The sequence below is a fragment of the Corvus kubaryi genome, unplaced genomic scaffold (genome assembly GCF_017639235.1).
Source record: "Corvus kubaryi isolate FWS band 111438036 unplaced genomic scaffold, C.kubaryi_AGA036_p1.0 66, whole genome shotgun sequence".
Taxonomy (NCBI): domain Eukaryota; kingdom Metazoa; phylum Chordata; class Aves; order Passeriformes; family Corvidae; genus Corvus; species Corvus kubaryi.
The window spans coordinates 19667250-19691444 of NW_024582054.1; the positions used below are offsets into that span (position 1 = coordinate 19667250).

Sequence of the window (24195 nt, forward strand, 5' to 3'; positions counted from 1 at the left end):
CTTATCTTTACTCATTGGTATTTCAAGTTATCAATAAGGACATAATGTTGCTTGCTCTGCTCTCCTACATAGATTCTCCAGTTTTAAATAGTTTTTTATGGGTGGTCACAGATAATACTAAAATGTCACCCTCTACAACAGCTTGCATATACCTTGCATATGAGTCTGGTGGGTTCTCTAGTTACTCTGTTTTTTAAACAATTATTCACAGAAACACACAAAGCATTGAATCATCTGAGGTCAGCTACGTTTTTTCTGGGGTTTTTTTTGGTTTGGTTTTTGTTTTTTGGTTTTTTTTAAATTAAGAAGTACAACAGCTAAGGAATTCTTAAAGAAAGAAAAACAAAGCCACTGCCAACGATTCCTATTATTACAAAACGCATTCCTCAGATTCACTGCAAACTTACATAAAAATTACAAATAACTATTCATGCAGTTTAAGGACAGATTTTCTTCATTCTCTTTTAACATTTCTAGCACAGACCAGTGAAATTCTCTATGTCCAGCTTTAAAGAACTGCGCTACAGACCTTGACCGCATTTTAATGACAGTGACAACTGCTTACTAAGCTTTTAATTTTCATAAAAATCCCCCTGACCTACAAACTTAAGAGAGCCAGAAATTTCCCCTGCTCTCCCAAGGAAAGTTTGGCAATGTTAGGTGACGGCTTGACCCCAAGCTGAAGTAAATCTGAAGTAGTATCTGCATGCAGTGTAACAAAACCCTCACAAACACTTCTCCTGCATGTTTTCAATGTTTTTTTCAGTAAAGCAGCAGTCACAGCTCAGCTCAAGCACAAAAGTGAAGAAGCGTGAAGAGACTAGCTAAAACACAATTACATGACCATAAACATATGCTCACCTAATGCATGAAATTGATGTTTTGATGGGAAAGCTTGCTGGAGTACAGTGTTCAACCCAAGTAAGCCAGTTGCATCAAAAAATCATCAGCATTTCTCAAGAAAACAACAGGTTGGGGCTTTTTAAATCTTATTTTGCTCCAAGTAAAAACATCCATTACTTCAAATCATGCAAGTCCAAGTCTTTGTTTTTGCACTCGTCTCTTGGTATTCTAGCTCACTTGTTCAGTGAGCTACCCCAGCCACCAACCCAGCCATCAAGCTTTTAATCCCCTGATCTGACTTTATAAAAATGGCCCAGTTCTTCCCCAAGTGATGAAGCTGCATGAACCACCTCCATGTCTGCTGTTCTTCCAGTCACAAAATGGGCACTGTCTTTCTGACTGCAGAGGCTGGGTGGATATATTACTTCCCTGAGAATGGAAGTATGGTTAGAGAGGAAAAGGACTACTTTATCTCAAAATGAAATAAAACAAAAAGGAAGCCAAGCATACAAATAAACAATGATACAGGAATAAAGAGGCCAGATCAGCACTGAGAAGTAACAGCTGAGAAAAGGGAAGGCCGTGGTATTCCGTAGTCAAAAAACACAACCTATTTCAGAGGCAAGACACAGTGCGATATTCTGTAACACAAGAAAGCGCCACCAAAATGGACTGTGTTAAAGGAGTTCAAGTCTCACCAGAACAAGACATACCAGAAATTTTCTTTGTACCTCTGGGCTTGTATGTGCTATCAGAGTGAAGGGCCCTGCCCTCTGCAGCCGTGCCCTCCGAGGCTGCCCCACCCCCTCCCCCACAAACCTGCAGAGAGAGCCCCATTAGCAGACTGAAAGGCACAGATCCTATGGGCTTGTCCACCTGCCCCAGGTAGAGCAAAGAAACAGTGGGCACGGGGCTGACTGCATTTGGGTTTTACACAAATGAAGGAATTCACGGGCTTTTAAGCAATTTTTTACCTCAGCACTTTCCCTCATGTGTACAGAGAAGTTAGGAATGTCTTCTAGTGCATGACTTAGACACCCAGCAAGTCTGAGCTGCAGCCAAAGACTGCCAACCCAAAGCATGTCTCCAGAGTCCAGGCTCCTGATCCTGCAATGGGCACTTCAACAACAGGTCTGGAATGATTCTCTATCATTATTTCAATCACAGTGACCCACTGCCCATGGGCACATCTGGTCCACTGCTCCTCCAGCACATGTCCATTAGTACAGGTAAGCCCACACAAAATGATTGCCTACATACAGCAGTGGATCTCCTACACCACATCAGCTTCCCGCTGCCCTCATCATAAAACGATTCCTCCAACAGGCTCAGGAGGTGTTGCACTATGTCACCCAGTTCCAAGAGTCTTACTTAGCTTGTTAGATATGTCCTAGTTGAGTTCATATGCAAACCACCCTATGAAGCTATTAGGCTGCCACACGGAAATCCTGCAAGCAGCTGAAGAAAGCAGTGTCATTAACTGCCCTTAAACAACGCCTGGCTCCTATATAAAGTAGATGTTGTTTCATGCCAGTACCTAGCAACCCCAGACGTTGCCCAAAGTCTCTGCAGGCTAGGCAAAGTCTGGGTGCTGAAGAAGACAGGCTGAGAGACTGTGAGGGAGGAACAAAGTGCAAGATCAAACAGACACACGGAGACTGGGCTGGGAAAGCAGCAGAGCCCAGAAGACAAGCCTGTAAGTATGACAGGCCATCACAGGCATGCTTGAGGAGATTAGGCAGCCAGTAGCATTAATAATGCTGTTTCAGCCTACAGAATTTCTGTGTATACATGGAAAGTGTAATTATCCCTACTCTATTGAAAAGAAAATTGAGAAGATGCAGAAACGAAAGAATAAAAAAATCCTCAAGGTCACCTATAAAATCCAAGGCAAAAAGGAAAAAAAACCCTGAGACTCCAGACCAACAGCCCATTCAGTGGGGTGCGCTAATTTCATATTAGAGGTGCACTTATTTAAATACCCACTGGTGATCCATGCCCTTCATATTATCTACATTGTCTACAACTGGAAAAGACATGAATTGCCTTTTCTTACAAATATATAGTTACATCATATATGAAAACGTAGGGACGATCTTAAAACACAACCCTTCACATAACAGATATTAAAAAAATTATTCAACACTTATATCTGTGCTAAAGGTTTGCAGGTCACTTTTTGCCTGTCACTGTATTAATGACAAAATAAGCCAGTAAGTGAATTTCCAGAGGAAGGGGTTAACAGCTAGCAGAAATGTGTGAGAGGGAGTAGGTTGTACTAAATCCATTATCAGTGACAAACAAAAATAGAAATAAGGAAGACCTGACAAAAGCTAATGGATTTGCACCATTTCCCCCATAACTGTTTATTTAATGTATGGGTTTTCCTTGCTTAGTGTTTAATATTGGTTTGCATGATAGGCAACTTTGATAAATGGTTTGAGAGGCTCCCTGGATGTGGGGTTTCCAAGTGTTCCCCGGGCTCTTTACAGAAACAAAGCTGTGCTCCATCCCAAGCCCCACTCAGCAGCCTCAAAGGATCCCTGTCACCTCCAGAAGGCACACCCTGAAGAATAACCATCCTCCTGCAACAGAGACCTCAGTGCTACCCACACCCATCAACACACACATTACTTCGGCTACTTACATACACATTCTACTCTGCTTGTGTCCCATTTCTATGCTAGGTTCAGAGACACTTATTTTTTACTATCATTTCTCTTTCCTCCTCCTCCTTCTCATGGCTGAATGAAACCCCAGAAAGCAAAATAAAACATCTCCTCGTGCTGCAAACATCCTCCAAAAATGAAGCAACTCATGACTGCAGTGAAGTTTTCATCTCATTCACACAGTCCAAATCAGCAAAAACACGTTGAAGCAGGGCCTCAACAGCCCAAATGTCATAAACTGAAACTTCATGGACTCAAAAAGTTCTGGGACTTCACCACAATTCGGCATTTTTGCAAGCAGCCTTCCACCCAAACACCAGGTACTACCACAAGCCTCTAGAGAAATGCCTCCTAAATTAAACAGTAAGATCAATGGCTCTGCAATGAAGACAAAACAGGGAAAGACCAGTTTAGCTCTAGGAACAAACCAGCCTCCTGTGGGGAGGTCAAAACCCAGCAGCTACAGTAAGAACACTCCCTCTTAGACACTGGGCACTCTGGTGGGACTAGAACTGCAGTGCCTGTAAGAGAGGGCTTTCCTCACCTAGTGGGATTTGGCATCTCATTTTTACTGTAACCCAAACTGAGAAAGAAATCTCACCTGAGAGCCACACCACTGAAACCGACACATGGCCAGAGAGAGAGCAACAAGCCCTCACTGGGACCATCTGCAGAGTCAGAACACTACCACCTAAGCAATAACCTCTTCCTGTGTCTTTCGAAGTGCTGGCCATAAAAGCCTTCCTGCACCAGAGCCTTCCAGCATAAGGAGGCTCCAATCTCAAGATGGCAAGAAAATTATATATGCAAGCAGAGGCAGGGAGCGGGCTGCTAAGCCACCTACCTGTCTCCATTGACTGCCATGCCACAGGTCACTACAAGCACCCTCTCCCAGTCCTAGCTGTACCTTTGGTCTCCTCTGGCAGCAGCGCATGAACGCACAAAGCTTCTTCGCACACCAGCTCCAGCCCATGGATGGCTGGAGATAGCCAGGGCCATGGCATTACCACAAGCAGAAACAGGAGATGCTGTGGCACATGGGTTAAATACAGCGTTTCCACCCTGGCAGCAAGGACAGTCCCCTCACCCTCCCTGAAAGGGCAGGGCAGCAGCACCCACTGGGCCACAGCTGGGGAACCTGCATCCAGCCCCAGGAGATGAGCAGCCTTCGAAGTCAGGGAGGGAGAAACAGGTGAGAATTGTCCTTCTGTCCTTCTGCATGCAGTAGCAGGGGGTGAAAGAAAGCTACATTGTCAGGTCTTATCCAAATCATCCTCAAGGTGGAGTAAGTTAAAAAGAACAATGCAGGTGCTTTTCACTGTGGAAGCCATTAATTCAGACGTACTTATATTTTTTCCCACTTTTACTTTACATCTGCTGCAGAAGCAAAGGCTTGTAAAAAGAGTAAGAAGATGAACTTGCTTAGTCTTCAAAGTTTAATTCACAAGAAGCTTCATTAAAACTGTAAGAAGACTGCCTTTAATATTTATCTCTACACAGCCATCTCAAAAATAGACTTAACTATAGGCTTTTTCTGTCTTGGGTTTTTTAGGTGACTGTATTTTTGCAAGAATGGCTACACAGGTTGCAACTGGTAAAATACTAAAAGTGGCAGACAACAAAGCTTGGCATGGAAAACTTCTGCAGCATGAGCCACTCGATCAAGTGTATTTTAGAGTGGATAATCAGCATCTGTGAGCACCTCCATCAGTAAAGCATATCTGAAATTGTGCAGATAGTTTATTATTAAACACAGGAAAGTGATTACATTAGAGAAGTAATATCTGAACTCACTGCTGTGCAAAAAAGGAATATTTAAATCTACAATTTTTCCAAGGAAGCTAGCAAGTCCCTGATCAAAACCCACATCTTGGCAAGAATAGAATTCACAGGTTTATTCATGTTATTTCCTGGGCAGACTAGTTCTACATTAGCAGAGCATTAATCAAAGTCTACATACTTAACAAATCCTGACTCAGCATAAATTATTCCTCTATTTAAAAGTCTACCTCATTTTTCCAGATGCCATTCCAAATCCCACAATGATTTTGCTATTTCATAGAAACAGTAAAGAAGAAGTGAGTTTCCTCAATTTCACAGGAGAGAATCAAAAGGCACGTGAGAGAGGCAGCAGCAGAGAGCCAGACTGCAAACTCACTGAAACAGACCCAGCAGAAATAGGAATGTTCGGGATGCTCTAAGCTGGTAGCAAACAGGATGTGAGCATCAGTCACTGTGTGCAGATAACAGGTTATTCAGAATAGCAAGTTCAGGCACAGACTGGGCCTTTTACCCAGTTAGGAAAGAGTGGGAGCAAGGAGGGGGTAAAAAACAGCTTTCAACCTACACACCACAGCCCGGCCTATTTGGGTTTTCCCTGGCTTCTTTTTAACTGAATTATCTCACAAGCAGTCATTTTTCATTTTCAGGTGTGATGTTCACAGGACGCCCCCATGAAACAGGAAGCCTGTGTGTGCTTGTAGTGTACTGAAAGAAGAAATGACAGGCTCCTCAGGAAAACGAGACACTGGACAACCTCAGCAGCACCAGCAGCCCTGAGAAGGGGACTGGGGCACTTGCTGAAAGACACACCATCTACGGAAAGAAGGATTTATGCTTGGCTTGAACAGAACAAGAAGAGAAACAGAGTTTGGAGAAGGTGAGGAGAAAATAAGTTGGATGGAGTCTAGAAACTTCAGGAAAAAAGCTGTGTCAACTTCTACATGGGACTAAGTCACCATCTTCACCTCCCACTCCTCGATGTTTACTAGGAAGCTATTACTCATTCTGATCATTGCATACAAAAAGGCTGTTGATCAATATTGCACAAGGATGATTACTGATCAGTGATTAAACATCCGTGTATGAATTTATCTGACTTAACATGCCTGGAGTGGAAGGAAACAGGGAGAAACAACTTCTGAGCAGACTCCAGTAATGAAAATCGACAACTTGCCCAGCATCAGATGATGATGTTGTGAGGAGTTCAGAAGTAACAAGGAAGAGAAGATGTATGATATTCTCAGAAGGTTAAAAAGTTGTTTTCTTCCAAATTATTCATGATCAAATATGCCTTTGAACAAACCTACCATCTAAAGGAAGAGAAAATCTCATTTAGGGATGCCAAAGCAAGGCTATTTTGATGACACAGGTGTCATGCAACCAGGCCTGCTGTGACCTGAGTCACTGCTCCAGGTCTCCTGTGATCTTTTCCTTGATCAGTTTCACACAGGAAGCCTTCATAGCTGACACGCCAAAAATAGCATACAGTTTACAAGTGAAAATCCTGCTTCAAAAAAAGGCTGCAACTTCTTTCTTTTTCAAAATGCAAATGCACTTTCAGTACAGTGCAACGACGACTGAAAGCACTTCCCCTGCATTCCTCAGACAAGTGTTTATGATCAGTTACATTTAGAGATGATGCAGACAGCAAAAAAATGAGAACTAAGGCACGGGGGGTGGGGGGGGGGGAACCACAAAAATAGCAATTGGAATTGAATATCTGAAGGTGAAAAGCAACCAAAAACATACAAACACCCCTACAGAGAAAAATGCACAGTGAGAAAATGAAGTCCAAACTGCTGAAGGCCCTATCCAAAGGCTGAACAAAAAAGGAATGGACACCTTATATTGACTCCATTCATCCTACCAATACTGAAACAATTTAGCAGCAGTCATCTTACCTCTCAGAGTTGCATTATGTACCAAATCCTGCTGGAAACCAGTAACCAGCCCTTGAGCATGCTGACGGTGTAAAAACTCACCACTGCTTGCCCCCGCAAGAGGAAGCCAGTTACACCAGCTCCAAAGCACCAGCCCATAAAAAGGGCTGGCTGCTCCAAAGGGTCCTTCTCTCTTCATAGTTGCACCCTACGACCACAAATGCTGACAGCTGCACTGCATGGTGAAGGACTTCTGTAATTAGCGTTTTTTTTGCAAAAGACTCTCTCAGGCAATACCAAACACACCACCAACAGAAGACCTTGAAATTAACTTGACAGATTACAGCTTTATTGCAATCTCCAGAATCTCGCTTTAATGTTGGTGATTCATAGCATTTTTAGCACGTTGGTATTCTAGATGTTTCTATTAGAAAGTCATGAGATGGTGGGGGGGGGGCAGGGGGCCGAACCGGGGGGCCAAAACAAAACCTTTCCAGCTGTCTTCATTTCTATAAAAGAGCTTGTAAAAGTTCTTAAAGGCTCTAAAATAAGGCACACAGCCCCTCCCTTCATTGCTTTAAATGACGTGATTTTTAAGCCAATTTCATAACTTTAAAGATACAAATCTCTATATAAATACCCTCCCACACCACTCTTATCACGTCCATGCATATTATTACACAAACACACCCTTAGATGCTAACATTACTTGGTCTAACTTAAAAGCCATTAAACACAAACAGAAAATTTATTTGGGCAATTGCAAAATTCCCTTCCTTTCCAAACAAAAGCATGTCTTGGTACACAGCGCAAGAAGACTGAAGCTACACATGGCATGGACTGAAAAGCTGTTTAAACCACTCTAGAATGGTTTTATTTTTCACCTGATGACAAACAAGAGGAATCAACAGACAGTCAAAACAGGAAAAAAAACATGTTTACTGATGAAGCAAGTTCTTCCCCTTTTAAATGAATGTCTAAATTAAAGATTCAAAGTGCCAATCCAACAAGTTTGCAAACCCTGTTTTATAAATAGCAAGGGGAATAAATATAAGATGATGTGGCACACAAGTGGGTAACTCTACCATAATTAAGACACGGACTCTTGTCCTATCAGCCCAAGCCAGCCAAATGCATTTCTGGCATACTGGACTCTACTGGAAGGTGAGTGCAACTTGAGTGCTGGTGAAAGAGCACAAGGTAATTAGCAAAAGTGGTTAGATCATAAGCATATTTACTTTGAAACTAAAATAATGCAAGAATTTTAGCTGGTGGGAGGAAGACATTTTCCTAGCCACAGAAGAAAAGGATGAGAAAGCAAAACCCTTTCTACAACTTCATTGCTACAGATTAAAATCAAAGCTTCCTAAATGATTTTTTTTTTTTCCCAAACAAGAATGACAGAAAAAGTTGTCCCTTAATGGAAAGGGTCATAATTACATTTCTGCTTTCCCAAATTCAAAATTAGTCAGCTCTAAAAACTAACAGCAAATGACACATCAAAGCAGACTTGCTAAGCCAAGAACAAGGAACTTTACTCCTCCAAACAAATGCAGCACTGCCCAAAAGGCAGTGAAATATTACGGGTGTTTTAACAAAACTTGAAACAACAAAAAATTAGTCAAAGTGGAGGTGTTTTACTACATTTTAAATGCTGATTTGTTTTGGAAAAAACAAGAGAGGTGGTTCAGGTTAGTTAAGACTCTTAATTTAGAGTCATCTGTTTAGACTAACTGGTAACCAGTTGCGGCAAGACATCTTTTCCAAGGAAACTTTGCAGAGATTAGCTCAGGTGGTTAGAACATGGTACTAATAATGCCAGGGTTGCCACTTGGATCCCTGTCTGGGCCATTCACTTAAGAGCTGGGCTTGAAGGTACTTGTGGGTCCCTTCCAACACAGAATATTCTGTGATTCAAGATGTACCACTATGACAGAATCTTGTTTTCCTGGCACAGAGACACAAGCAATAGAAAGCTCTACCCAATTTTTGCTACCATTTTATCTTAAAAGTGTTTGGATGATCTAAAAAAGCAGTGTGACTCTGTAATGCTTTTTTTATATGAAATATATTGATATACACACACATATATACAGATAGATAAAAAAAAAGATTTTAAGCAGAAAAAGGAGGTACATCATAAACAATAAAATTGCTTTTGCCTCAAGAGCTGGGAGCTAGTACTGGACTGAGTCCTCTGTGCAATCTGTCTCCATAATAGCTTCTTTCCTCTTTCTCTGCTATGCAGCTAAAAGTCTAGAAAGTATTACATATCAATATAAAATTGTAAACTAAACCTACACTCTTTTACAAAAGCAAGGTCTGTATAGTTAGCCCTGAACATTGAAGGGGAAAACCTTCACCTGTATAGAAGAAAGGTAAGAGAGAAAACACAAATAAGTTAGTGTAATGAGTAATTACATAACAATAAATGCATTACATTAATTACCCAAACAGGAAAAAAGATTCTGGACAAGTTCATCCAACTGCTTCAAAGCAAACCACACAATAGTACAAATGCCAGCATTTGTCTCACTCTCAGCCATCTCAGCCACATCCTGACTCTCCAACTTCCCATCTCTCCTAACTGAAGACTGAAAACCTGCACTTTCCATGCACACTATGCATTCCTTCTTACTTCAGCTACACAGGAAAGCCAGCAAACTACTTACACCATCATATCACAAAAAGGTTTTTCACCCAGAGGGTGGTTGGGCACTGGAACAGGCTGCCCAGGAAAGTGGTCACAGCACTGGCCTGACAGAGTTCAAGAAGGGTCTGGACAGTACTCTCAGGCACACAGTGTGATTCTTGGGGAGTCCCGTGCAGGGCCAGGAGTCAGACTCAATGATGCCTTCTAACTCAGGATGACTATGATTCTATTCATGTATAGCCCCTTAGTCTTCAAGTACTTCAGGAAGGGTAGAATTATATAAGAATCATATAATTATTTCCAGTTAAAGTTATTTATAAATATTATGTCTGAAGGGAATTCCTGCAGAACTGAATACCTTTTGGCACAGGGTGTTCACCCAAAGCGTAATTGTAGCTTATACACCAGCAGTGGGCAGTTTTTAAACCTGTCAAACATTCTCTCTGAAAGCCTGCAAAGTGCTCCCAGGAGCAGTGATCATCTCTGGAAGTGCAGTGATTCTGTTTTTCTGGGGCTTGAGAAGGCTGCACGGAACCAGCCACTGCAAAGCAGTGGTACTGAGGAGAATCCTTCAAATACAGCTTTTCCTGCATGGGAAGGACTTTAGTCCTAAGGATGAAGATCTTGTCCTTGCAAGGTCTGTCTAGTTCTTCTCAACTATTTTAAGAAAAGATATCTAATTGCAGAAGTGCTACATTTATTACATTCTGAACCACTAACCTTAACAGTGATGTTTAACACCCCTCCCGCTAATGTAAAACCAAGACATTTCATGAATGATTTCCCTATTTTTACTGACGCATGCAGAACCTACAAGAGGTAAGCGTTCCCACTCTCCACACTAAAGGGTGAGGAAAAGAGACAAAAATGTGTAAATGAAAGCTTGAGATAAGGTATGCCAGCAACTAACCCTAGTCTTGCATTAACCCCCACAGCCCCTGCAAGTTGCACTGTAGACACTTTTTTTCAACTGTAAAGTCAGAAATACATTTATATTAGTTGCTTCATCTCAGTGAGTACCTTCCCACAGGTAGGCAGCTGTGGGATCTCATAAACATAGCTGTGGAGCACAGGCTAATTTTCTGCTCAAAGCTTGAATGAGTGTGAATTCACCATTCAAGTAGATTCTCTTATGCAAAATCCCATCAATAAGTTTCTGCTCTACGTACTGCCACAGACAATTCTCCATGCCATTGAGACTTCCCTGTACAGAAGCCTGTTCGTGCCTCTGCTTACCAACAGTCGTCATTCAGCAAGTTACACTGGTGCTTCAAAATCCTGAGAGCTCTCAGCTAGTGGTAAATTGCTACTCTTCACTGCTGCAATGAAATATAGCAATTCAGCATGCTGTAGATAGTGTTTTGGTATCTTAAGTCACTGGCTAAGGGCAGCAATTTGGTTTCTTTTCTACTTCAACAAGAAAAAACCCACTCACATGTAAGATCCTTAGAATGAGTCCTCCCACAAATTCCTACACTAGTTCCCAGGACTGTTTCCGTAACAGTCTGAACGGAATGTGAAGAACTAAACAGAAATAAATTAATTTAACAAAATTAATTAATTAAAAGATACTGTCTTCAAAATTATTATTATGGATAACTAAGCAGGATCCAGAGGCATCATTTATGGCCACATCAGCTACTTTCCACAGCCCTCAGTCCCAGTTCTGTTGTTGATACTCAAGAGTAAATCAAAAGCAGCTTTTGTGAAGTCAGGAGTCCAAACCAGTGGGAGAACAAAAAAAAAAAAAAAACCAAACAAGTAATGTTTCGGGCTAAGAAGGGCCAACAATGACCCACAAAAAATTCAGGAGGAAAAAAAGCTGTATGCCAAAGCAGGAAGGTCACTCCCTTTCTTTCTCTCCCCTGTTGCTTATCTTACATGACCTCTATCACTGATGAGACTGACACCGCTTACAGCTACCAGAAATTTAGGACTCTTTTAAAGCCAGTTTTGTTGCCAGCACGTAGATAAACCTTGTCAGCATCGAGACTTTTATAAATGTACTTATTCTCCAGAAAGGATAACCACTGTTTTATTGCCATTGCAATAAATGGCCACACACAGCAGTGACAATGAGCATGTGTAAGTGCACTCTCCCAACTACCAGACATCTCAGCAGCTCCAGCCACTTGATCACTAAGATCTGAAGGCTGCAGGCTAAGAGGAATCATGGACACGATGGCATGGCAGAGCCAAAGTATTCTACACCCTCTTGAGTAATTAAAGGTGAGAATTGCTGTGAGCTTCAGTCCTGGATGCTAATTTTGTTCACAGGGAAAATATCTCAGGAAGCTCTTGCTAAAAGCAGCACACCTGAAGAAAGTGTTTCTTGCCCTCACCTATGAGGCCATTTAGTCCCAGGGCAGCCAGACTGCTGAAACCACCCACAGAGCCACTCTCCAACAGCAACATGCCTGGTCCTCCAGAACAGCCGGCTTTGCCTCCTATTAAAGAAAGCATACGGTATTACTTCTGTGCCTGAATTCTTCCAAGCCAGAGAAAAGACACATATGAATTAAGTCCAAAAAACTAAGCTACAAGACTGAATAAAGCATCCAGGCACATATTCAGGATGCACTTTACCTTTAAGGGTGTCAGAGCTCAAGTGTCAAGGACAGGGACTCGTAAGTGCACCTGAACCAACCACCCATGTTTCTCTGTTGCTTGTCAATGAAGCACTGCCAGACAAGCAATTTTGGCAATTCCTCTCTTCCCCAGCCCACCCATAATCATTTCTTATCTCTGGAGCTGAGAGGGTACCCCAATTTTAGCCAGCTCTGAGACACTGGAGCAGGTGGCGAACAGTTGGGGGACGGAACTTAAACTAAGCGGGAACTCAACTGAATGACAGATGTTAGGAAGCTAAATAGCTTTTTCCTTGAGACCAAAATTTAACTACTGAATCGTAACAAGCCAGTTGCTACTACTGAAGAAAGCAAAATCTCACTGTTTCTAAACTACTTAAAAACTGACAAACTAAAAGTACCACAAAATCAGCAAGATTCTTACGTATCTCATAAAAATGAAGTTCCCCCAGTATCTTCCTTTACCTAGAAGACCTTTACCAGACTTGTATTGGTTAAAAATACCAGACTATGTATCAAAACATAAAAGCAAATTACTTAGAGAGAAAAAGCTCTATTATCTTAAAAATACATATAAGCATGGGCCACATCTTTCCCTAGATGCTTGCTAAGCAAAACTTAACCTGAGGCAGGCACATGGGGCTTTTTTCTTAAACAAATCTGTGTTCACAAGAGTAACTGAATAGAATCATAGAAGGGTTAGGGTTGGAAGAGACCTCAAACATGATCTGGTTCCAACTCAGTCACCACGTGCAGGGACACCTTCCACTAGACCAGGTTGCTCAAAGCCCCATCCAGCCTGGCCTTGAACACTTCCAGAGATGTGGCACCCACAGCTTCTCCGGGCAACCTGTGCCAGTGCCTCACCACTCACACAGTAAAGAATTTCTTCCAAACATCTAATCAAAATCTCTCAGTTTAAAACTGTTCCCCCCATGTCCTGTCACTCTCTGCCTGTATAAGAAGTCCCTCTCCCTCTTAAAAAAGAGTGCCCTTTAGGTACTGGAAGGCTGCAACAAGGTCTTTCCGTAGCCTTCTCTTCTCCAGGCTGAACAGCCCCAGTTCTCTCAGCCTGTCTTCATGAGACATGCTTCTGCCCTCTGATCATCTTCATGGTCCTCCTCTGGACCTTCTTCAACAGGTCCATGTCCTTCCTATGCTGTGGGCCCTAGAGCTGGATGCAGCACTGCAGGTGGGGTCCCACAAGAGCAGAGGGGCAGAATCTCCTCCCTCACCCTGCTGGCCACGCTGCTTTGGATGCAGCCCAGCAGAGAGTTGGCTTTCTGGGCTGCAAGCACGCATTGCTGGCGCATGTCCAGCTTTTCAGCCATAAGAAGCTCCAAGTCCTTCTCCGCAGGGCTGCTCTCAATGACTTCATCTCCCAGTCTGTGCTCGTGCCTGGGATTGCCCCGACCCAGATGGAGCACCTTGCACTTGGACTTGCTGAGCTTCATGACATACTGCTTTGTTATAGCTACATGCAGTGCTTGCACCATGACCTCATCCAGCAAGTCTGCCCAGTCTTGCAATGACAGAAGTTAACTACTTTTATATGCTAACCCACCACTGACCAACATACAAATGACAACCAGCCAAATTAAAAAGTCACACAGGGTCCCTTGTTTCTAAGGAGTTTGCCTTATGTTATTCTATACCATTCATTTATATTAACTAGATTTATGATGAAGATACGGCAATCAGCTGAAAATAACACAGAAGGGGCAGGTATAAGCAACCTGCAGACTGCCACCCAGAGCCCACCAGGCCAGTTGTGTGAATGACTTTACCAATAACGCAGTCGTGCTGCAGGACTGAACTAAGGTTCAGTGGGGACGCAGTAACTGCCTGAATCCAGAGCAAAGAAAGGAAGTTTCTACCGCAACTCAAAGGCTACTTCAGGCTGCCTGAAGAGTATTCTCAACTCCTCAATTATTTTCAACTGCTGAGTTATGACCAAGACTTTTAAATGTTTTTTCTCAAGGTCTTCATCCAGGAAAAGAAGCCACACAGCACAAATTGCTGGGCTCTTTCAGACAACGTACAACACCTCCCTTTTAGAAAAGGAAGGAGGAAGTCTAAGGGACACATATTTAGTAATTAAAATGGATTCTTTTATGTTTTGCCAAAGAACTGAAGAACAAGACAGAAGCGCATACACTCAGCCACACCGGCAAGCCCAGTTCACCGATGTTCAGCTACAACCAGAGTTAGCATGGCCACCATCGTGGGCCTGGTGCTCAGGGGCATGTCTTGCCACATTCACTAATAGACATGTAAAAGCGCTCCTGTGTGCCCACATCCTTCAGCCCGTCATCAGCAAGGCCTCCTGTGCTCAAGCCAGAGTGCAGCTCCAGGATCTGTGCTTCTTTTGCTGGCAGTGACAACAGCACTTCATTATCTCTCTGACAATTGGAAAGAAACATAGGAGGTGATGAGGACATAATGACAGCAGCATGGATAAAGCCTGACAATTGATTTTATAGACATCCTTTCCTCTTCCATAACAGCTTTTCAGAGGATGCACAGCACAGGTTCACACAGAGCCACCTCTACTGCCAAAATTAAGAACCTTGGGCAATACAGAGAAACAAATCTTGAAAAAACACACGTGCACACATCCTGGTGCAGCTTTTGTAGAACCATTTCACCCATATCTTATGGACCCGATCGAGCACCAAGCATGTACCTGACTGAACATATTCAAGCAGCCCCACTGGTTTAAGTGCAGCCTGTGCTCTCAAATATAAGAGCATCCCTCACCCCTTCCCTTCCCAATCTTCTCCTCCTGTCACCAGGTCAACTCTGAGCTGGCTGGAAGCCCCAGGCACAGCTTCATGCCAAATTAAACAGAGCTGAGCCCATGGCCTGTGCTGACACTGGTGTTCCTCTGACCACAGTAACCATGAACTAAAAAAGGAGCTGAAAATGAATCCAGCTAAATTAGCCCAATGAAAAATAACCCAAACTAAACTATACAAAGAGTTTTCAGCCTGCTCATTACATAGTGACACATGTGCCAGTAGGAACTGAAGAGGGGCTTGCAATACAGCCCCAGATCAATTCCACCTCCCAGGAAAGGGAACAGGCAGCCAGGTTCATCAGGGTTCATGCAGGAGAACGGCAGCCCAGACTTTGATCACTTTAAATCTGCTGTAAAACACTAAGAAGAGTCACTAACACAGGCCACTTGAACAACAAACAGCACAGTCCTGCTCCTAAAGGGAAAACAAAACAAACATCTCCAGCAGAAGAAAGCCTCCCATTGCATTTAAACTTCTGTTCTCATTTTGCCTTAACCTTTACCTTGTGGCAGGGACTACATCCATTACCCCACCAAGCAGTCATGCATCATGCAGCTGCCAGCCCTTCTTCTGTAAGGAATGGCTTGTCTCAGCAATCCCAACTGGCAATCCCCAGCCTCCCCATCATCTCTACTCCCCTTGTCAGCACAACTATTAGCTGGACTGCACTGTGACCTGAATTGAGGAATTAAGATGAAAAGCAACACAAGAATTAAAAGAAGAGGGAAAGGTATAAATCCAGTCAGATCAGTTGTTTGTCACAGAAACACAAAAGTTCACGTGCCACGAAGGTGGTGGAGCAAACAGTCACAAGTGAGGGAATGCAAACACAGCTGAGAAATGGACTCATCAACCTCACCACGGCCCAAGCCCAGTGGTAAAGAGCAGCTCACTCCTGATTTCCCATGCTCTTTCAGTAATGCTTAACACACTTTGCATCATCTTTGCTGTGGGTGATGAGCACAGACAGGGCACCTTACTCCAGTTTATTTAACCTAAGTGGCCAATTTCTTCTGGTAGGTCAATGGCCTGTCACTGTGCAACCAACACCTCAGTTATGCAGCAGGGCACCTGCCCGCAGGCTATCTTAACCGAGAGGAAGATAACACAAATACCTTACATATAAGGTTCAGAGGAATCCCTGGATATTGCCAGCTCTTCATCATTACTTGAAAATAACTGCTTATGCTTTCTACAGCTCTAAAACAGTTAATTCAGGCAGATTCCAGTGCAAAGAGTTAGCTCTGATGTAAAGTCAAGCAGCTGGAAGCCAGTGAAATGAAGAGTGTTATTTCCATGCACAGCTTTAGGAAATCTATTATTTAAATATTCTGAATGATTCTGGGGTTTGCAATTCAAAAACAAAAGGGAAAGGATTCAAGAAGAGGTCTCCATAAATTGTCTAATATCTTGAAACTCCATTTACAGAATGGTTCTAGACTTTTATGATTTCTCTAGAGATGACCCTTGTTTCTCTGCATACCAACTTGAGGAGAAAATTTCTGATATTAGAGAGCTTTTTGGTATGACAGACAGAAATATAAGAAAATGCATTTCAAGTTAAACTGGACAAATTCCAGTTTAAAACCACAAAATATCCTTTTAATAATTAAAGAAACTAACAGTTGCACCAGCTTATTTAGGACATTAATTTATTAATGGCGTCAATATCACCTGAAGCCTTTAACGTGAATCTGAGGGGTTGTTTTGTTGGGTTTGGTTTTTGGTATTTTTTCACTTTTGCTTCCCAAACCATTATAACTGCAGTGAAATTCTGACACTTCTGTTATTTGGATCAGTCTAGGTGATAAAAGTAAAAACAGAGGAGATTGTTTCTATTCCCTTTCAGAGGAAACCTTCTCAACAACATTAAAAGAGGGAGGGCAGGGTCCCATCTCCCTCACCTTTGTGCATATGCAGATTGGATTAGGAGATTCTAAGAAAGAACAAGCAGGGTCCTTTTCCTCTCATTCCGTCTAGTACTGATCTTTCCACAGGATTTTACCTGTCAAAACCCCAGACATTATCGTATCAGAGGAGAGACATTTGCAAGAGGCACTCCTGAAAAGTCTCCTGTGCCCAAAGGGGTTCCCCACGGCTCCTGTCAAGATGCCCTGGCAGAGCACTTATGAGAGACAGTGCATTAGATGAGGACAAGTTAGACATCAGCTCTCGCAAAGCTCAAGGACCACTCGGGAGTCCTCAGATCTCAGAGCCTGCTCCAGACAGAGGAGGAGCCTGGCTGGATCTCCATGACCCAGTTATGGACCACGTACTTCTAAGAATAACTTCCACATCAAGCGAGGAGAATTTTCTTCTCCCATCCCCATAAACATATCCTTTACCCTCATTACATTTTTATTAAGATGTCCCTCAGCATAAGTGCCAAATAAACCTTTCAGATGCTTGAATTTCTTCAGCGTGCACACAGCCAGAAGCATGTGTGTGCTTCCCTATCTCAGACAACGCAGTGCAGACACAAAGAGGAGTCCTCTTGATAGGATGGATGCCCAAAGAAGCACAGAGCAGGGAAAAAACAGCAGAATAGCAGAGAGGAGCAAGGGGACAAAAGCTCCAACCTTTATAACCACAGGCTGTTCACAGAGACAAAAATACTGCAGCGAAGCCAGCAAGGTCAAACATCATTTCCCCTCATCTGATAACGATGACTGAGGAAGTTTGAATTCATAAAAGGCACAGACACATCACACACCCTGGAAAGACAATCCTACCAGCCTTTGTTCAAAGCAGGAATCTCTATACGAATAAATCAGATTTTCAAGGGAGGCAAAAATAGGTCTTGTAACAAAATTTTTCAGCCGCCCCTTAGCTCAAACAGCTCTAGTGGGCATAGCTATAATCACAGCAAACCTACATAATGGGTCTGAACTAGCTTAGCCCTTTCCCTGCAAGCAGAGAAGCTGCCACATCAGTAACTCCGTTGCTACGGCAACTGCTTACTTTCCATATCAACTGCAAACTCGTTGCTATGGAGACACATATACAAGAAAAATTCCTCTCTATAGCCAAGGACCAGATGGTAGGGAAGTCATGGACTAATGGGCTGTACTAAGTGGGACACAGACTACAGGACATTTAGATCTGTATGTTCACAATAGGATTAATCTGAACAAGTGAATTCACAGGTCTGGCAGTACAAACAAAGCCAGGGAACTCCGCATCTACTCCCCATCATGTGATAACTTCATACTCTGGCCAACTATTATTAAACTGCTGAGCTCAATGCAAAGAGGTTTGTACAATCAAGGGCTCAGCATTTTCCCTTCTTCCACCCAGCTCTCTGTCTCAACCCAGATCAGCCTCATCGCAGTTACACTAACAGCCACGCTTTTGGTTTGCCAGGTAAGCCTGATGGCACTGCAGCTGAAATGGAATAGCAGCAATGTAAAAACAAATCCTCTTTTCCCAGCATTCCACACCAGACTTAAAGCACCAGGACAGGGCAAGTCAAAAACCACAATGGGGATGAAGCCTGTCTTTTTTTTTCCTCTCTGTTACAATGATCTCGCATCAGGAAATTCAAGCATTCATATGCAGGCAGAAAAAGCTGCAGACTATTAGATGCATATTTAGCCCCATGAATATAAACTAGTGAAACTCAAGACTGAGAAAACTACTATACAGAGGGAATTCAAAAAAGAATTAAGTGTTCAGCAGAACTTTTTTTAGAAAAACGATTACTGAAAGGCTACATAAACAAACACTGGAAAGCACAACTATGAGAGGAAAAGCTTCTAGCTTTTCACGAAGTGTCAATGCACATCAACCGGGAAATGCCTGCAGTTCCCAGCACTGATTAACTCCTTCCCTCCATACTGTACATGTTTCAGAGCCCATCTTGTTAGCATTTCATAACATGCCATTTGCTAAATGCTGAGGGTTTTTTTTCATGCAAAACCAGTAAAACAGGCAGACTCCAAACCTGCAATTTGCAAAAACTGTCTGCAAAGGAGAAGCAGCATAAAATGATTCCTTGCAGATGAAAGCCCCTCTTTCCCCTGCCCCAAGCCCCATACCAAAACCAGAGAACCCTTTAGATGGACACCTTCCTTCCGAACAGCAGAGGTATTTGCTGCAAGGTACCAAATCAACCCCAAGTGTGCGTGGACACACACGAAGGCATTTTTGAAGCCATCAGTTGACATTTACTGCTTTCCAAGTCCGCAATTAGCTGTCAAGCACCTGATTCAGCAACTCTGACCAAGGGCCAATTCTGAACTCAGGACTCTGTCTGCCACATCCCTTGGCCAGGACACAGGGAAAAACCCAGCAGGGGACTTGAATGACCTGCTGTGGTGCATTTTACATTTGAGATTCCCATCTCATTCACCTTAAAGCTGGCTAGCTGAAGTTACTAGCATCTTCGGGAAGTGCAAGAAATTCTTTCTCATAATCTGAGATTTTCCAGGAATTAATAAAACTCCACCCTGTTATTCATACAGGCAAGGCCTCCCACCACACCTTGTTGTCTAGCTGTGTAACCATGGCTGTAACCACGAATTTGAGACGTGGGTGACCAGTCATGCATTGTGCTGCGCCACCTCCCCACGGAGCAGTAGTGCAGTGTGGTATTGTTCAGATGAGCTCACTGGACCGCCGGATACTTCACAGAAAGACATGAAGACAAGTTCCTCATAGGAAGGAAGCTGAAATCTGAATAGTCAACTTGTAAACAGAGGAAGAGGGACAGAACAGAACACAAATGGCAGTGTCAAACACACGCCTTGCCAGTTACAGTATTTTGGTGGTTTTTTAAGTGCATTGTGTGAAGATTTCGTACAATCTGGGACAGGGTCATAAAAGTCTGGTGTGGCATTTATTATTACAGTCTCACTTCCAAACCAGAATTTAAAACTCTGGCTTACACGAAACAAGATCCAGTTCAGGAACAGGTTTTTTTAGTCTCACACACAAGCTTCCACAGCAAATAATTGATAAAAATACCAACATACAGTGTGTGATCAGCAATATGGGGACAGTGGATTCCAGGTAATAATACTTTTTAAAAAGAAAGAAAAGGAAGATAGATGTGTCAATCCTTTTAAAAATGAAAGCTCCATAGAAAAGAAAGTTAACTCATCTAAAATGAAAAGTTGCTAGTTTAGGATAGAGTATGACTCCTCCTCTAGAGTTACTTGAGCTTCTATTCCACAGCTTTTAAAGTTAAATTGCACACAAAATAGGGAGAACAGCACCACCAAGAGAAGTCTAGTTTCAGGGTAACAAGTTACAAGACAATCCCAGCATTTATCTCACTGAGATACAAAAGCTGAGTGCATCTATTGTTTCTGCCAGGGGGAAGTGTTCACTTTCTGAGCTTCAGCCAATTTTAGAGACAGACCATGAGTGATGTGATTTTACCTATTTATTTCCCTAACCTGTGAGAAGGCCTCTGAAATTAATCCGCAAGCTGATATTTTTATCAATATACTCATACTTTGCCAAAGATTCATCCAGACCACTGCTTCTTGAGAAGGTCCCCTTCAGAAATTGATTCCTGATCCCAGGCAGACTGATGGAGTAGAAGGCTGCCCCCACTGCTCCGCTTGCTTCCCCATTCCCTTACACACAGCCTCTCTTCCTGCAGACGGTGCTGGGAAATCAGCAATGAACCCAGGAGACAACAACCGAGATCCAAAAGCAAAGATGTGCTCCCAGGGCTTCTGCTCTGCACCAGCTGCAGAAGTTACATGAGCCCAAAGAATGCCAGGAATTTTGGTGAATGGTAACCTTCAGTTTTGATGCCAGACCTGTCTCCTCTCTTTGAAGAGTCTCTCTAAAACCTGCTTGAAATGCAACAGAGCTTCATCAGCATTACCCTCCTTGTGTAAAAGAAAGAAAAGCTTTTTTGGGTTACAACACAGACCAGGGCAATAGAGATGGACTCTTACATAAGGCATACCCTTTCACTATACATTTGTATAAGCCAAGAACAGCAAGCAGCCCATTTATAACATGATTACATTCATCTAGTATAGCTGGAAACCATTACCACAGCATGATCTAAAAACAGTATTTAACCATTATGCATGAAGACACCAGCTGGGGGGAAAAAACACACACACACACACTGAGCACTTTCTTAAAGATGTCTAGACAATGAATTTAATAAAATCAGAATGCGCAATGCTAAAGAAATGCTGGCTCTCTGAACTTAATCAACTATGTTACCAGGCACAGAGTTGCACATTCTGTATTTCACTGTTAAGGACATATTCTGGGATTAGCAGGTGAATATTTTCAGAGCCAGATAGGTTCCCATAGTTCCAAACTCACCTGACTTCGGTCTTTGTCCACTTTCTTAAAACACTTATTCAAGGATAGATTATGTCTCACAGAATTTTTCCATCCAGTGGGCGCATTTGCAAAATATGGAAAGTGTTCCAAGATCCAGTTGTATATATCCTTTACGGGCAGTCTTTTGGTTGGTGAATCCTCAATGGCCATAAATATGAGGCAGCTAAAGGAATAAGGAGGTTTGCAGTTGGGGTTCTGCTTGGCATCGTAGGGCATGTCAGAGTGGGCAGGAGACGGCGGCGTGTCATCACCGATGTCCTGAACAGGGCTAACGCTCCGTAACACTGAGTCCCCAAAGCTTTTCAGCAAGTTCTTACTCTCATGTAACCAGTTCAAATTAGTTAGTTCTTCATCTTCCATGGCCCCTCTATCTAATCTGATGGCAGGCAAAGAGAAATCTAGGTCCTCGTCATCGTGAAGTGCCTTTGATAAATCGCTATCTTGATAATGCTGGCTCAATCCACTGGGAACGCTAATTCCTGAGCCTTCTGGCTTCTTACTGGGAGGCATGACTGGACCCATTTAGACAGCAGCTCCTGGGAGAGTAAATCCAAAGAAAGGGAGAAGGAGAGAAAAGTTAGCTCATAAAAAGGTCCTGCGTAACATTTTGACAGCTTTTCCCTAACTGGTCACTTGGCTTTTGCCATCTGTATTAAACATGACAGTTTCACATAATACTCATCCACAACTGCTAACTAAAATAATCTAAAGTCAGCACAAGGGAAGAAATTTCAGTCGATGGGTTAAGACGATAATCCAGATACACCTCAGTTCTGCTTCATGTATGTGAAGTCCCACAGAGGAAATCTCAAAGACATATCTCTTTAGTGATAAAGAGGTGTTTTCAAACCATTGAATACTCCAATTGTAACACTTTAATAAGCATGTGAACTAAAAAAAAAAAAAGTAAGAGTGACTTAAGGCCAGTTGCTTCAGATTAATTTCAGCTGTTTCACGTTTGAGGACAACACAATAGCACCACGATCATAATCACTCTGGCTAAAGGCTGAAGCAGACAAACATCCTTGGTTTGTCTGACTTGGTTCTACCAAAACTCAGAAATGAGAGCAAACCAGCAAAGTCAGGAGAAGGCAAGAGGGAAAGCAACACCCAGTAGTTCAGGGGACATGGGGAAACAAGTGCCAGAGCAATAGAGTACTTTAAAAATGTATGTAAACAGAGAAGATTTTAACATAAGCTGAACTGTATTTCAAACATGGTAGAAAACACGAGTCAGAAGGACTGCTTGTGATGCTCAACAATGGCTTATGAGAGGTGGGATGAGCTGCTGATGGTACTGCACCAGCAGGCCCTGGAGGGACATCTGTGAGCAGTAATATTTGGGATGACCTGAGTGTTTCAGAAGCAAACTGAAGTTGGGCCCCTGCCCAACTCAAGAGAAGCAGATGAGCCCAGCAATTCTACTTCAGAAGCAGGAAACAGGCTCCCTTAGCTTCTACATACAGTCAAACTGCCAGGAATTAAGTCTGGAGATGTGAACAGAAGTGGAACAAAAACTGAACAGAGTTAATAACAGAATTTAAAAGGACAAAGTTTTCTGCACAAACACTGAACACGAACATAATGACTTCCTGTACCTAAAATATAACCTCAGCAGTTACCTGAAGTCATGCAGTCACACAAACGATACCATAAATGAAAGGCAAAAAAAGCTACAGGTAACAACAGAATAAACTATCTATCTGCAGGGAAAAATAGAGCAACACAGCCATTATGGGCAAGAGGAATAATGGACTTTACTTTAGCTGTCATAAATGCGCAAGAATGAAAACTTTTAAGTTCCTTGGGTCTTTCTATAAACAAGTTACACAAAAGCAGACATTACTAAAAATGAAACACACAAAACTTTTCTGCACAGAAGCCCATCAATACACTCAACATGCTCAGTGAAAATGTGCAGTTTTACGTGAGTAAGTATGTGGAAAAGGAAAAAATACTAATGCAGACATAAACACCAGGAGGCCAAACTTGAGTCGGCCCCACTTCCTAGCTTTCAAAACTGCATCCAGCGCAAGCAGAAGGTAAACAAGGCAATCGCCAGCGTGCAGGGGCACTGGCATTGCCTACCTACGCTGCACACTCAACTTTGACTCCAAATGGAAGTTCCGTCCCATGAGCTTCTAAACAGGAAAATTATATGATGGCTGACAGTAATTTAATTGCACTGTTGCTATGACAACATGCTGCTCTCTTTCTGTTTAATTTCCTTATTTGCCAGTATCCTCCCAAAGGGCCGTATCACTTCATGATTTTTTTCCCCTGTCTCTCTTTCCCCGCTCCAGGCAGCGGGGTGACCGGGGGGCCGCAGCCCCGCGGAGCCCCCTCGGGCCGGCACGGAGAGCCGGCAAGGAAGTCCGGCGGAGCCCGGCCGAAGAGCGGCTCCCAGCGGGGCCGCCGCGGGCAGGCGGGGTGCCCGGGGCTGGCCCCGCGGCGGCGCGGCCCGACTGGGGCCATACGTGGGGGTTATGGGGGGACTGCCGGCGAGGCCCGTGGCGGCTGCAGCGGCGCCCCACCGGCAGACAAAAGAGCGCTGGTCACGGGCGAGCCCACGGCCGCACGAAGGCGTTTAACCCGCGGGAGCTCCGGCGGACGCGCTCCGCACACGCGCCCGCCGCGGCCGGGGGGGGGCGCACCGGGGGG

At 43.2% G+C, this 24195-nt stretch overlaps 1 protein-coding gene across 9 annotated transcripts in view; it reads right to left on the bottom strand.

Annotated features, from left to right (window-relative positions):
- Positions 1 to 24195, bottom strand: part of FOXN3 (forkhead box N3) — a 173600-nt gene that overhangs the window by 113795 nt on the left and 35610 nt on the right. For all 9 annotated transcript variants that reach the window (XM_042048345.1, XM_042048347.1, XM_042048346.1 and 6 more), the window contains exon 2: positions 21514 to 22070. In XM_042048345.1, the coding sequence (XP_041904279.1) occupies positions 21514 to 22056 (543 nt within the window). In that variant the 5' untranslated portion in view covers positions 22057 to 22070. The remainder of the gene's footprint in view (positions 1 to 21513; positions 22071 to 24195) is intronic.